We start from the raw sequence: 15,174 nt of genomic DNA on the forward strand, positions 1-15,174 counted from the left end.
TACATATATACTAATTGAGCTGTGGTCTCCAAATCTGGTACATAACTATAAACACCGACCTTTATATATCCCTGGACCAAGCTACTCGATCCCGGCGAAGCAAAAAAAAATCTTTGATCAGAGAATGACGGCACTACTCAATAGTGGTGAAAATGCATCAAGACTCTACTTTTCCTCAAATACTCTTGATGATGTAGCGCAGTTAGACAATTTTTAACATTGCAATGGCTTCTTCTCGGGTACCATTTCAAAAAAACCTCAATCAAGCATGGCGGATATAGCTTGGTCCAGGGATATAAAGGTCGGTGACTTTAAACGATTTGGATAAACAATAGAACATATTAGGAAGGTAAGGTCACTCAGAAATCTCATTTACAAAAAGGGGAATTTTTCTCAAATTTCAATTACTGCAGCAAAATGGCCCTCAAATTCAAATTTTGACAAAACCAGTCATTTTTTGAATCTCTTTTTCACTTATTTAAGCCCAACCTACCTATGATTGTCAGTATATAATAAAAACATTTACATACATGCTCATACAATAAATATACCAAAATGTTAAATAATCCAAAATGGTTAATAATGTTTTATATTTTTCTGGTAGTACTCGTTAGAAATAAGTACTCAGGTTGTAAGGATTGAGAACTGATTTGCAGCTGTTTATTTTTAATAATTATTTTTCAGATAAAAATGAATAACATGGATCAAGATACAGACCAATTGATGGAAGAGCCAGAAACAAAAGTTTCTTCGAGGCTCAAGTATTTTCTCCTGGCATTTTCTATGTTCTTTTGGCTACTGGGAGCATTGTTTGCTGCTATTGGTGGTTATGTTGTTTCTCAGAAGACTGGGTATGAAGAGTTGTCAGATTTTGCAACCGACCCTGGAATCATTCTTGCAACTTTGGGTTGCTTTATCTTCGTTGTCTCCTCTTTTGGTGTTTTGGGATCACTTCGAGAAAATGTTTGTCTTCTCAACACATACAAATATTTTCTTTTGGTAACTTTGGTTTTTGAATTGATCTGTGGCCTTATTGCTTTTGCTTTTTGGCCTGAAGTTAAGAAAATGGTTGATCGTAATCTCTCACTGGCTATTGAGAAATACACATCCAATGTTGATCTCCGAAACATGATGGATAAATTGCAAAGAGAGCTTGAATGCTGTGGAAGTTTGACCATTGATGACTGGGATAGTAACCCGTATTTCAGTTGCAAAAATGTTGAAAGTTACCGTTCATGTGGTGTCCCATGGTCATGTTGCTTGAGAAAATATGAAAGAAATCGACAATGTGGTTATGGTGTCCGAAAGAATCGTGTCCACGTCAAAATGTCCAACGAAATATACACCATTGGCTGTCTGGATAAAGGTTTTGAGTTCTTTAGGAATAACATGATGCTGGTTGCTGCCATGGCTGTTGCTTTTACACTCCCTCTTGTCATTGGTATTTTCAGCATCCATATCTTTGTCGGCCAAATCTTGTCACAGCTTGTCAAAGTAAACAGAGAGAAAATTTATTTGTAAGTGAAAAATAAAAATGAAGTAACCAGGACCAGGAACATTCACATAATGAAAACAAAACAATGCAACTTTATTCTTGTTTTCAGCAGATAACCATGTTTTATGAAAACTTAAGGATTGGTATTAGAACCGTTTGATAACAATTTCAACACCGTCAGTTTTGAAATTCAACATTAAAAATTTCATTTTGAGGGACAGATTCTGTATGTTATAAAACAAACATTAATGTATTTTTCTTTTTTTTTTTTGCATCCATTTTATAATATTACTATTTATAAGAATGTCTGATTTTTTAATTAATGTGGTTAAGGTTTTTTAAGTTTTTGTATGTAGCTTTTATTTGGATAATTGATTGAAATTTTGTTGCATGTTTTAAACCTTTAAATAATGTGCAGCATTGATAACGAATATCTCAAAATTATAGAGTGACCCTTCCACGAGACTGTCAGTTAACTTTTGCCAGAGATGGACTTTGATTTCATTTCTGTTTTAAATAGTAAACTGAAATAAGAGATTCCCTTCTTTTGTGTAGGGTCAAATCGATGTCGTCCTCTGGCATGTTTTGTTCTTTCTTTATAGATATTATAAAGAATACGGTTTTAGGTCCTCTCTAATATCACTTTTGATATCATTTTACATTTATTTTTATCAATTTTGACACACAAAATGGTTTACTTTGCTATTTGAATCTTTAGAAATCCATTGATTGTAATGATGTGTCTAGTATCTTGACTTCAACCAACTATCAACTATCTTATTTTTACCTAGTATCCCTAAGAAATATTCGTATCCTCATAAAACTTGAGCACTAAGAAGGAACCAAACTATTTTTTATTATATTCTAAAAAACATCATAAATTTGTAATTTTTATTCACTCATTTGTAAGATCTTTATTCTATTCTATATTCTTTATAAACTAACTACTTCTCCATTAAATTGTTCTTTCATTGCCTATTTATTTTCTTGCCGTCCATCATTTTTTAGTACTAAAAAATCTTTTAAGGCTTATAGAGATTTTTAAAATTATTTTAAAGTGAAGCCTAAAATTCACCAATAACACCCTTATAGAGCAAAGTCCAGTACTGTATGAGTATAATTTTTGTTTTTCTAACTTGTATACAAGTCCAACATGTACACTTGACACTCGTCAACCTGCTTACAAGATCTTTATCAATATCTCATGATTGTATTAATTAAATTTTTACAGGTTACATAGACATTAATTAATAATAGAAAATGGCTGAGCAATCTGTAATTGACTCTGTCAATACTGGTAACCCTGAATTGGATTCCAAAGTCAAGGATTGGCTTAAATGGGACAAGGTAACTAAAAGAGATTCAAGCTTCATATTTGCATATTTGATACAACATTATATCAATTTTGACACACCAAAAAGTTTTGCCTGTAGCTTTCTTAATATTTAGAAACAATTTCAATTTTAATGTTTCTAGTATATTGACTTCAATCAGCCATCAAGTTATGGGTGATGGGCACCTAATGTCCTATAATATATTATCATATCGTGATTTTTAGTCGAAATAGACAGTCACTTTCTACCTTAGCAATGAGCTTTATATAGGAAACAATAAAAATCAAGAAGAGTGATTGAAATCAGCATCGAGTTTTTGCCACCATAAATTATGAATTGGGCATTTATGATAGTGTTATTTTCGGCTTAACGATATGTGTTGCTTATTTTGTAGAATGAGCAAACTTCATCAGAAATCCAAAATCTTTTGAAAATGAAAGACTACGAAGCACTATCCAAATGTCTTCTGAAAAGAATGGAATTTGGAACAGCTGGTAACAGTCTTTCAGTTATCTAATTTATATAATTTTGTAGTCTATCTTCTGGCACAAAAAAAGAAAAATATCAGGAGTCAAATTTTTTTAGTTTCTTCCATGAAATATTGGCAAAACCTGATAATTGTAAGTAAGGAAATACGCACATTTATAACAACATTTTCTTCATTTTCAGGTCTCCGCTCTGCATTGGGTGCTGGTTTTTCGAAGATGAATGATTTGACTGTCATACAAGCTTCTCAGGTTTGCAGATACCTTATTACTTTGGATAAACGCCCCTTTCGAAGTAGCTGTATAAACGGAGGATTACATTGAGGACTTTTTTTCATTAAAATATTAAAAGTATTCTCAATATTCAAACTAAACGCCCATCCTAAAAACCAAAAATTTTACTAAACACTCGGTTCTTTTGCTCAAAGTAATACGGAGCTCAGGATGTATATATAATGTTGCTAAATTATGAATGGGTACGTTTTTCCACTATGAATGACTTTTTCTCACCTGGTGACATTATCTAATTTGTATACTGCCAAAAATAAGACCTCTTTCTCGCTTTTATTGCTTGTATTATAATTTTAACTCAACTTTTCGACAACAACTTTCTCAACATTTCGGGTTTTAGACCAGCAGCCGAGGTAGTGAATTGTTTCACTTCGTAGGGCGCCCCTTAGCTCAAGGAAAATATTTGATATTATGCTCCTGATAATTGATAATTTGGGCTAGTCACACATCCATTGTGTGTTACACGATACCAGCAGGTGGCAAAAAAGTTGACCCTGCGCCCAAAAAGTACATCTCACATGGAGTTGCCTTCCACAATTTGATTTCACAGTACTTCCACTCTGTTTCATTGGATTTTTCTATTTGAGAGAGGTTAAGTGGCTTTTAGGCTATATTTTCAGCTTCGTCGGAACATTTTGCAGATTGCAGATCCGGAGCTCTTTAAGTCATCAGTCTCATGTTAAAACTCGGATTTAAAACTCCACTTTTCGACCGTACTTTAATTGATGCCGGTTTTTCAAACTGAGAGGATTTCCCTTCTGTGCCAAATATTATGGAACCGATTGTAGATGGAGGGAGGTTACAGCTAAAAGAGAAATTTGGGTATTTCGTGGGTGGTAGAAAAAGCCAAGGAAATTACAAAAACAAGAGCAGTTCCAGAATAAAGTCTTGGAAAAAATCGAAAAATTAACATACTAGGCACCTACGTGTATATCTCATATGGCCGTATGTGAGCCATTTGAATTTAGGTGATGAAACAAGAAAAAACCTAGTGGTTGACAGCGAAGTGAGTTGGGATGGCGCTCCTAAGAAGACATCTAAACCTGGATTAAGTTATTTTCGTGTACAACTGATTGTATAAAATTCATTTCTAACAGGGTTTATGCAAATATTTGATTGGTCAATTTGAAGATATCAAGGAACGAGGTGTTGTTATTGGTCATGACGCTCGTTATGGTAGTCACAGGTAAAGTGAAGCGTTTTCGTGCCATCCTTCGATACTGCTACCTTTAAATTTTCGCATGGTCTTATTTTCGCGGATAAACCCCTTGCAAATATCCCTCTGGGCTTATTTTTGCCAAAATTTATTGTCTTCAAATTCTTGCGGCTTTTATATGCGTAAAATACACAAAGTTTATACGTTGACATTTTTTTGTGTTTAGGTTTGCAAGGTTATCGGCAGCCATTTTCTTGCATTGTGGTATCAAAGTGTACCTTTACTCAGATATCGTTTGTACTCCATTTGTTGTAAGTTTATTTTCTACAGAAAGATGTTTACAGTCTGTCTGCGGCCCCTCAATATAGAAAGTGCAAAGTTTTTTCGACTTACCTGGGAGTTTTTTCGAGAAAAATGCCAAAAATTACTTTTTTCGCAAATTTTCGTATGATTCCTTTCTTAAATATTTTGTTTTGTGAAAAAATGTGGTTTCAATGTCGATAAAAATTTATTCGTAGCCATTCGGTGTTGTCAAATACAATTGTGTAGCCGGTATTATGGTCACTGCATCACACAATCCCAAAGAAGATAATGGGTACAAAGTCTACTATTCCAATGGTGCACAGGTATAAATCGCATCTTGTTGGTATTGAGTACCGTGCATTCCCACTTTTCTGACCTATCTGGTGTTAAAAAACCCATTTAAAAATATTGTTTTTGGGGAAATTTTTCAATACTTTCATTCGATTTTTACACAAAGATACCCAAAAAGAATTGGAAATGTGTTTTTTGTTTGAGATTTCCAGATAAAACGCTAGATATTGTCATTTTTCTCAGTTTTCTTAAGGATGGGGCTTATACGTGGTTTTCTTCAATTTTTAATACCTTGCCATACATACTGCTCATGCCTTATTGTAATAAACTTAAATTGTCACCTATGTTCTTCTTTAGATCATTCCACCACATGACAAAGGTATATCTGACAGTATAATGGCCAACCTTGAACCTCTGGCAACATCGTGGGATGAGGATATTCACAAAACCAGCCCATTATGTATCGATCCTTTAGATGAAGTGATGAATGATTATATGAAGACCATTCAAACACATTGTCATCATCGGTATATATTTTCATTTTTGGAAAATTACATGCCCAAATAAGCTATGTTTGAAAAATCTCATTTGAGTAAAATTCCGAGGAAATGTTTCCATTAACTCTAAGTGTGCATTAGTAATTCTTGTTATGTTTACCATTCATCAAGCAATGCTTCTAAGTTCTAATGCTAATAATTGTAACAAATTAAACTAAATTAATGATATATATGTTGTGATATATAAGATCGAGATTGAGACGGTAGCTTCTTGTAGTCATAAACCCCTGCCTGGTTTCTTGCCTTTTTCACACTTAAAGCAAATGAACGAAATGCATGAATTTTTAAGAAAACATTGTATGGATGATTAAAATTTAGCCAGGAAAGTCTTATTCCAACCAATCTCCCTCCTTTTTGCTGACCTTTAAGGAGAATATAAAAATGTTTTTCAAGACACCCTAAGTATCAGGTACCCGGGAGTAGGTATGCAGGGTCCACGCTATGATCTGGAATACGTACATAGAGTAGGTGCAAGTATGAACTATGATATTTTGAAAATAACATATTATTGGGCCCTGTTATGTGAAGTCAATCATTAAGCTTTTTTTAAGAGCATGAGTATTTTAAGGTGCGTTTAAACGCAGTAAATCTGTATCTCTTTTATATATTACACATGTAAATACCTAAATGTTGGATAACTGCTTGCATTATTTTACTTGTAGAGATGTGAACAAAACGAGCACGTATAATATCACTTACACAGCAATGCATGGCGTCGGTGAACGCTTCGAAATTGAGGCCTTTAAAGCTTTCTCTTTGAAACCTTTCTTCACTACACCTGAACAAGTATGTCGACTCTTCATTATGAAAAGTTTTCTTGTTGAAAAGGACTCTAGTTTGACTTTTCACTCTAAGTGTACAAAGCAGATAACAAAAGTGTCAAATTAATGCTTTATTTCGAAATAAAAAATAATTGAATTAATATCTACTTGGTTGGATATAACCAACACTTACTGGTTTTTGTTTTCCCAGGCGAAACCCGATCCAGACTTCCCAACGGTGAAATATCCCAACCCAGAAGAAGGCAAAGGCGCACTAGTGAGTTAACATTCATTTTCATTAATAACTATACTGAAATTTTCCTATCTTAAACCACAGCGACACATGATTTCCCTGTAGCAATACTGTATTTGTTTTTACGATTGATTGCTGGAACAGAAATGTTATAAACTAAAACACATCAGATATCTCTAGATATATTTGCAAAATAGCCTAGTCTTCTATATTGGTGACCTTTCTTTAACGTGTTAAATGAATTTTCATCATGGAGGAAATAGTTTAGATCAAGATTTCGACTTACGCCATCCTCAGGCATAATATAAATCTATTTAGACTCTAGCCATGAAGACAGCAGAAGCCAATAACAGTTCCTTTATCATTGCAAACGACCCCGATGCTGATCGACTGGCTATCGCTGAGAAGAATAAGGAGTGAGTATGTCATACAGGCCGCCTTGGTGTTTCTCCTCGATCCCTACTTATTAAGTAGTATTAAGTAGTGTCAGTTTTAATAGCTATTCTACTTACTCCCAATAAGTATGCTTCACGAGCAATGTTAAAATAATATGCATTGTTGTATGATCAAGATAAGAATATCTGAAAGGCCCCTCCAAAATGAATGCGTGCGGGTTTTGTTTCTCAAAGAGAAAATGATTGCGAAATCTACTACAGCAGAGTCTCCGTTACTTGATCACTTGTCGGGAATGCATTTAGCTATTTAAGGAAATTTCGATTGATGGAGTAAGGTTTATAACGTATTGGGACATTCGAGTAATGGAGGTTCGAATTATGGAGGCTCGACTGAATAAACACCTTTATCCGTCACCGAAAAAAATTAGGTTGATTGCAAAATCTGCTTTCCATTTTGTTTAGTGGTGCGTGGAAGATCTTCACGGGGAATGAAATTGGACTGCTTCTTGGCTGGTGGTCATTTAATAAACACAAAGAACAAAACCCTTCCCTTTATCCTGGTAAGCATTCCGTCATTATACAAGATGGGTTCTTTATTCAATTAATTCATACGTGTTCGAAAAATTAATTGCGATATTTTATATTATAACTTCGTGATGAGACCTAATAATTCTTGCCCAATATGGAGGGGTTTGAAATTCATGAAACCTCAAGAATATTTTAATGACGCCACACGTTTAAAAACTTCACGAAATGTCCGACATGGAAAAGTCTTAAAATTAGCTTAAGGCGGAATAAAGTTGGAGTACGTGAGAGAATTTTTGTCGGTCAGTTTAAGAGTGGTGCTAGCGCGATTTTTGGTCAAATGATAATTCTTTTCAATTCAAAGATACATGACTACTATTTGAAGAATATTTGTCCCTGATATTACAAATCTTCACAAATCAATTTGTTATTCTTTTGATTTTGCAACAATTGTCCTATTTGATCTGCTTTACTAATTTGGAATTAGCGCCTTAGCATAAGTAAGCAAAATTTGTCTCTCTCCAAATTCAGGTGATTCCGTGAATATGATTCACAGTACAGTTTCTTCAATGATTTTACAATCGATTGGAAAAGTGGAAGGTTTCAAAGTCCATGTAAGTTCAACGAAATTAGAAAAAAATTTGTTCTGTTATATTATTGGTGTTTAAAGAACTTTAATTTACTTACTGCATACTGCAAGTTTTTTGGCTTCTATTTTCGATACGTGAAAGATGGATTGTTTATTCCACAAGGGTCCAGTCTGCAGAGTTATGCTATACCCTTCTCGTTATCAGCGTTTAATAATTTATTTACATGGTTCAGACGCAATCTTTTCAAAACACTGGACATTTATTATCTGTTTTATTCTTGATAAGCATAAGTTAAGAAAACGTCATTTTCCCCTAAACAAACCACCCTTGTTTAGCTACTTTTAGTAACAAATAGATGACAAATTCCGGCATTTTCGGGTGTTTTCGATTGGAATAATGACGTATTCATAACTCGCACATATCTTTCCATAAAAACATTTGCGTTGTAAAATTTTTGATTATTTTCCCACAGGAGACTTTGACAGGCTTCAAATGGATGGGAAATGTTGCCGATGAGTTACAAAAAGGAAAGAAGCACGTTTTGTTCGCCTTTGAAGAAGCCATTGGTTAGTGGTGTAATATCATATACATAGGTTGTATCATTGTTTTATAGAGAAAAAAATCACTTCTTGTCAATACAGATAAGAAAATCCTTCATCAAGAGCTTCACCTGTATTTGATCTGACTGCAGCACCGAAATAATTATCAACGACCAAGACTTCTAAGACACGTTCCCGTCTCAGCGAAGTACACAATAGAGGTTTTCGTTGTTGCGTAAAATCTTTCCCTCTTCTGAAACGAAAAAGTTTGATTTTTGTGAGAATTTATTTTGGTAAGCGACATTTCATAGTTTTGGCGAGAACCAATTTTAGCTAATTTTGACAAGTTCGCCAAGATTAGTTTCCGCCAAATAAAGGTACTCGTTTTACCCATTTGATGACATGTACTTTCTTCTTTATAGGTTTTATGTTTGGTACACAAGTTTTGGATAAAGATGGAATTAGCGCTGGGGCAATCATTTCTGAAATGGCTACCTATTTGAATTCGAAAGGAAAAACCGTAGCTGAACACTTAGAAGAACTTTATCAAAGGTATTTTCAACATAATCATTCTGTTTGCATCTCCGAGGTATTGATTTCATGATTTCACCAATAATCTTAAATAAAAGAGATTGTTGTTGTTGGTAAATTAAAAGAGATTGTTCTTTTAAAATTTCTTGTTTTCACTTTTTTCATGTGTTTTTGTGAACATTTTGTTGCACTAGAATTAAAAAAAAACTCTTTTGAGTGAGAATTTTTGAGTGTGTACAGAAAAATCCGAAACAAATTTATACCTGAAAGATCCTCAAAATCGTTTGCCTGACTTTGAATAGATTATTGTACAGTATATTCCATATGTTCAGAAGGCATCGAATTTAATTGGATTTCGAAGCAAAAAGGAATAGGCCGAGATGTCAGTACTAAAAACTCAGACCTCATGGTGTTTGGTGACGTAGTGGTATACTAAGAATCTCCTATTTTTTATAATGGGTTACCAATATACCAAAAAGGTGATTTCCAGACAAAATCCAGACACAATTTTTTTGATGAAAAATGAGATTCAAAATTTTCTTTATTGAAGAAGTCCAATATAGAAATGTCTAGAAACTTTCAATGCATTCGTTTAAACGTATCAGCTAATGCCAAAAATGAATTTAATGTTGCAAATATCACCATTTTTTATCGGACACACACAGTTCGCACTTACAGGAGATTGTAATTATATATTTTCTCTTTACAGATATGGTATGCACATCTCTAACAATTCGTATTTGATTTGCCATTCACAACCCACTATCAAGTCCATCTTTCATCGAATGCGAACCATGGAAAATGGATCTGTAAGTCACGTGACCTCTTTTCATTGTTCTAAATTTTGATTTACTTTGTTAATGGTTCAGTGTGTGTGATGGACAGGGTTGAAGAACAATTCGAGATATTGTAAAGTGCTTGACTGTTTTTTTATAATTTAAGTATGGTTAAGTTTGGATTTATTGATTGGCAAGTTGCGAGTTTAACTTTAACAAGACAGAATCACGAGCTACGAGTTGCCACTTTCTAGAGAATAAGACAATAAGTTACGAGTCACAAGTTGCATTTTGAGAAGCTAGAATTACGAGATGACAGTTAAAATCAAGAGTTAAAGAATAAAATCACGAGTTGCAAAATAAATCACGTGTATCGAAACTTACGATCCCGGGCTGTCGCCTGTCGCGCCAAGACCACAAAGGAAATTTTCTTCAACATAAAATTTCATGTTTTCTGGACCAGTCTTACAGGGTGACATGGCTGGCGGCAATCCTAGGTTTATACCTACCGGCACAGGACTGAAAAATCAGCTGGTCTCATATAATGCCAGTTGTTATTCTTGACATTTTTTCGATATTTAATTTTTCAACTCGTATTTTTGATTCTCAACTCGTGATTTTTGATTCCTTTTATGCGACTCGTAACTCATGGATAAAAATCCACAGTATGTGGAAATGCAAACTGTTTGTTTGTTGTTTCATTGTAGGGAGATTTCCAAATACTCTGCCCTACCCCTTTCTCCTATCATGTAGAGATTGGATTATGAAGCAAGAAGGCAGATCTGTTTTGGTATTTAAATGTACATTTCCCTAGCGATCAAAGAAGAACTTCAGATTATTTTTGTTGGATTTTGCTATCAAAAAATCGAGTCTAACAAACTGAACTCAAGTTTAATTTCTCTGCCACAAAAACATGCTTGAAGATTTTTCTGTTGTATTTCCGTTTCTGGAAGTTGTTAATTAGGATACTATACTTAATAAGCCATAATTAGCATCTCTTTTACTCTTTTGTTTTCAGTATCCATCGAAAGTAGGACCGTTCAAAGTTCTTGGCGTGCGAGATCTGACGGGCGAAGGTTATGATAGCAGCACTCCTGACAAAAAACCCGTAAGTTCATTCTATACAATACTATACAATTTCTTTCTCGATAGATTTTTACAATTTTGTTAGTCTTTTTCTTTGTCATTTGACGAAAATTTTGAAACCCCTTTAAAAAGGTTTGAGGGACAGTTCAACATGAAGTTCGCTTCTTTTCAAGGCGAACAACTGTTTTTGCGAAGTAGTATTAATAAGAGAGGTGCTACCAAAATTACACCCTATACCATGTTTCTGTCAATAATTTTCTCCGATGGATAACTTTCTTTTCAGACGTTACCAACGAGTAGCTCGAACATGATTACTTTCAAATTCGATGAAGGATGTGTGGCCACCATTCGAACAAGTGGCACTGAACCTAAAATCAAATATTATTCTGAAATCTCAAGGCAACCGGGTGACAGGTATGTTTTTGGTATCATTTTTAAACCGGAAAAACAAGTCTTAAGCTTTTTTTATTTTGCTACTTAGAAACGCGACTGAACGCAATTAAAATTTTTGAATTATACTGTCTGGTTGTTTTCTAGTCTCTTTTTTTTGTTGGAATATTTATTTTACACGGCCAATTTTCGGGTTGTTTTGCCGATGGCACAAACTTCGGCTAATTTCCTTTCTCCTAAGCGTGACTAAAAAAGAACTTGACTTGTTTGAATGTTTGTGGCGTGTAAAGGGATAATAGATTGTGGTCCCCTAATAAGGTGAGGTGGATTAGGGAGTCTTTGTTGTTCATTTTTTCGATGAAGATAATAGACACTTCATCTTCTTTTTAGTATGTGGGGAGAGGGTAGATTATATCCTTACTTAAGAGATTTGAAATGATGGTTTCAGGTGGCAGACAAAAAGTCTCGGTCAAGTGGGCTTTCAGTTTTCTTCCTATTGAGATTTTCTCTTCTTTTCTTCCTTTGAAATTTCTTGAAAGTAAGAAGTTGACTTTAACAGAGACAAACTTCAAGATAATTTACTTTACTTTTGAAAGACAAACATTCTCCCAACAACTTTTGAATCAGAAGAGGAAATAAAATTGAATTAACCCAAGTCTCCTCCTTTCTTACCAGTGGGCTTTTCTTCATCCGAGATATGTGACAGCAAAAAATTATTGGATCAAAAAGTCACTTATTTCATAATCATGTTTTTCTTATATTCTGCCTGAACAAATCCCCATCTTTTTGGCACAATTGCTTTTCCAATGTTAAGATATTTAGTTTTGAATGTACACTGTTACACGAGTTTTTTTCAAAAAAATCTTCCTGTTAGTTTTAGGAAGATTAACGTTTTGGAAAAATTTCGAGGTTTCCCTCAGGTCTAATGAATAATGGTCCGCTATTTTCAGTATGTCATGGGAAGATGCCGGTAAGAAGATCGACGAATTAATTGAACATTTAGTGCAAGAATTATTGGAGCCTGAAAAAAATCAACTACAAAGACGTCCAGTAAGTTAACTTTTTAAAATTTGATAATTGAACATATATTTTTAATATCAAAAAGGTTAAATTTTATAACTAATTTATACAATGCCGTTCTGACAATCCGTACTTAGAACTAATTTTTAACATGACCGTAGTGGCTTTCGCACCCTGTTTCAGTTGTTTATTTCCCTCAGTGCAGTCGTCATCTTTTTAAGAAATATTTAAACTCTTTTTAATGTAGTGTTTGGGAAAATCATCTAAAATATTCTTACGGTATTCATTCTTAGGTTAGCATCAAAGTTCAACCTAAATTTAATATGCAATAAATAACTGAAAAAGGAAATTATTTTTTTGCAAAAAATGTGGAGCTTTACTTGGGGATAATTAGCAGAGTTAAGAGTAAGAACCATCTAAAAATGGTATTCTTAACTTGAGTAGAAAAATTCCATGATGGTGATATTTTTAGTCTCTATTCTTGAATTTTTAGCCAATTTGGTCATAAAAATTCTTATAAAAAATCTTTATTCTTTGGGCAGTAGGTAGCAAACATTGTAAGCTTTGTGTTCAGTTACGTTTAGTTTTGTTTCATGTCACCTCAACAAATTTAATAAAAGAATACAATAAAAAAAGATATTTTTATAAAATTTCGTAAACATATCAAACTTTATCAGTCAGATTTTTTTATAAAATGGTTAATTTGTTTTGTTAATTAATAAAGGATAATTAGACAAATTACTAATTATGATTTTGCTATATTTGAACCTGTAAACCCAATTCTTAGTATTTAATTATCTATACAATTATTTTGTAGAAATAGAAAAGATAGAAAAACTTGATTCAAATTTAAAAATTTCGTTGTTTATTCGAATGATGTGAGTAATCGAATCTCGACAGGGGGTTTGCTCTTTCTTATCCAACAGTATCAATAAGCTAAAAATCTGCGGTCGAAAATCATCTCAACTTTTCTTTTATCTTTTTATCTTACATTTACTTTAATCTACTGATAATTTTCAGACCGACTTTTCTCACGCTTGCCTGCGCCTCTATTTGTATGACGTTTTCTATTTGTTACGTTTTAGGCGCGTCATAAATATTTTTTTGGCGCTTAAAATTTAATTAAAAGATTTAGACTTTTACATCTTCTTATTTTAATAATCTGGACATTTTTTGATTTATCGCTTTTCGTCAATTGACTGTTATTTAGGTGTACTTAATTAATAAATAATGGTGTGAAAACAGCAAAAAATATTGCCTGACTGTAAAAAACTGATGTCTTGTAAGTTTTCTGAAATTTCCCGAAAGTTTTTCGTTATTTCCTTAAAAAGGAGTTGAACAAGTACTTTTACTGAACTGTCCGTGGCGAAATTCCGATAATTAGTCAAGTAATAGACTGGAGAATTTTAACCGGTGTACTCAATCTTAAATCTACCGTACGCGCGGCCCAAAATTTAGTCTTTAAAATCGGACTGGTACAGTGTAGAGAAAATTTATCCAAATTTGAGTAAATCTAGACGAACAAGGCAAACAATGGTCTGATTTTTCAAAATTCACCCATAAATCTTTTGTTTTTTCTCATTTTTTCACCTTCACAGTGCACATTGGGAAGCCTGAAAAACCCTGAGGGCCGCACGTACGGTAGGTCGCTTACCTTAAGTCCCCCCCTCCCGGGGCGATCGTATTAAAACTTTGGGTGGATTCCGTTAAAAAATTTTTTATCAAAAGATTCTAAATTATACAAATCATCCGATGTTCTCCAGTTCCCTTGAAGCCTTATCACACAAATCATATAACCCCGATAAAATCACTCATAAGGCATAATTAATATTTCAGCGAAAATTGAAATAAAAGAAGGTTTAATATTATTTTTGCAGATTGTTTACGCTGGAAAATTTCAAAATTTACTGATGTAGCAAAGGGTAAAAGACTGATGACAAATGAATTTATTGTTTTAAAGGTCAAGAAGGTCGAAAAGGGGTCAGTTGGTAGGCAAAAAAAACTTGAGAAACATTTCAAAAAACCATTCTTCCGAAGCTTGCGGGCACCCTAAGGTAAAATAACTAGTAAACGATACAGGTAGAGATTATATTATTTGTCGCGTGATGTAAATGAATACTTGATGCTCTCTCGTGCAAACCATCGATACCTGTTCTGATGAATCGTTGAATACAGAAATAAAGAAGAAAGTGCAAAAAGTGTCTACGCAACTGATCTAATGAGATCATAGAGACGACAAACTGACTACCAGATTACGTAACATGAATCTATTGCAATATTAATACAATAATGACCTGTTACTGAGGTCTGTACTGAAAAATAACTGCCTGATGTCAAGTAACGATAATGCTTGCGAACAAACCGGTTAGCTCAAGTGGTATCGCATAAAAAAGAAG

The 15,174-nt window shown here is 33.7% G+C and overlaps 2 protein-coding genes across 2 annotated transcripts; both read left to right on the forward strand.

Moving 5' to 3' along the window:
- The first annotated feature begins 654 nt into the window (after positions 1–654).
- On the forward strand, positions 655–2,455 carry LOC136822733 (tetraspanin-33-like). The gene has a single exon (XM_067079015.1). The coding sequence runs from the start codon at positions 691–693 to the stop codon at positions 1,519–1,521; it is 831 nt and encodes a 276-aa protein (XP_066935116.1). The 5' UTR covers positions 655–690; the 3' UTR covers positions 1,522–2,455.
- A 261-nt stretch (positions 2,456–2,716) lies between these two features.
- LOC136822732 (phosphopentomutase-like) lies at positions 2,717–13,623 on the forward strand. Its single transcript, XM_067079014.1, has 18 exons — positions 2,717–2,842; positions 3,224–3,323; positions 3,499–3,566; positions 4,703–4,791; positions 4,988–5,072; positions 5,280–5,387; positions 5,713–5,882; positions 6,575–6,698; positions 6,885–6,950; positions 7,245–7,342; positions 7,784–7,881; positions 8,378–8,460; positions 8,909–9,002; positions 9,398–9,527; positions 10,216–10,315; positions 11,301–11,390; positions 11,652–11,782; positions 12,709–13,623. Exons 1-18 carry the CDS (start codon positions 2,756–2,758, stop codon positions 12,815–12,817), a joined length of 1,830 nt encoding a protein of 609 aa, XP_066935115.1. The 5' UTR covers positions 2,717–2,755; the 3' UTR covers positions 12,818–13,623.
- The last annotated feature ends 1,551 nt before the right edge of the window (positions 13,624–15,174 follow it).

Source organism: Clytia hemisphaerica, unplaced genomic scaffold (assembly GCF_902728285.1).
Source record: "Clytia hemisphaerica strain Z4C2 unplaced genomic scaffold, Clytia hemisphaerica genome assembly, whole genome shotgun sequence".
Taxonomy (NCBI): domain Eukaryota; kingdom Metazoa; phylum Cnidaria; class Hydrozoa; order Leptothecata; family Clytiidae; genus Clytia; species Clytia hemisphaerica.

What these genes read in the sequence shown, in the direction of transcription:
- LOC136822733 (XM_067079015.1), top strand. Translation starts at nt 691, where the DNA reads ATGAATAACATGGATCAAGATACAGACCAATTGATGGAAGAGCCAGAA.
- LOC136822732 (XM_067079014.1), top strand. Translation starts at nt 2,756, where the DNA reads ATGGCTGAGCAATCTGTAATTGACTCTGTCAATACTGGTAACCCTGAA. An exon ending in ATCGCTGAGAAGAATAAGGA is followed by an intron (nt 7,343 to 7,783) that starts GTGAGTATGTCA and finishes CATTTTGTTTAG; the next exon opens with TGGTGCGTGGAAGATCTTCA. An exon ending in TTAGAAGAACTTTATCAAAG is followed by an intron (nt 9,528 to 10,215) that starts GTATTTTCAACA and finishes TTCTCTTTACAG; the next exon opens with ATATGGTATGCACATCTCTA.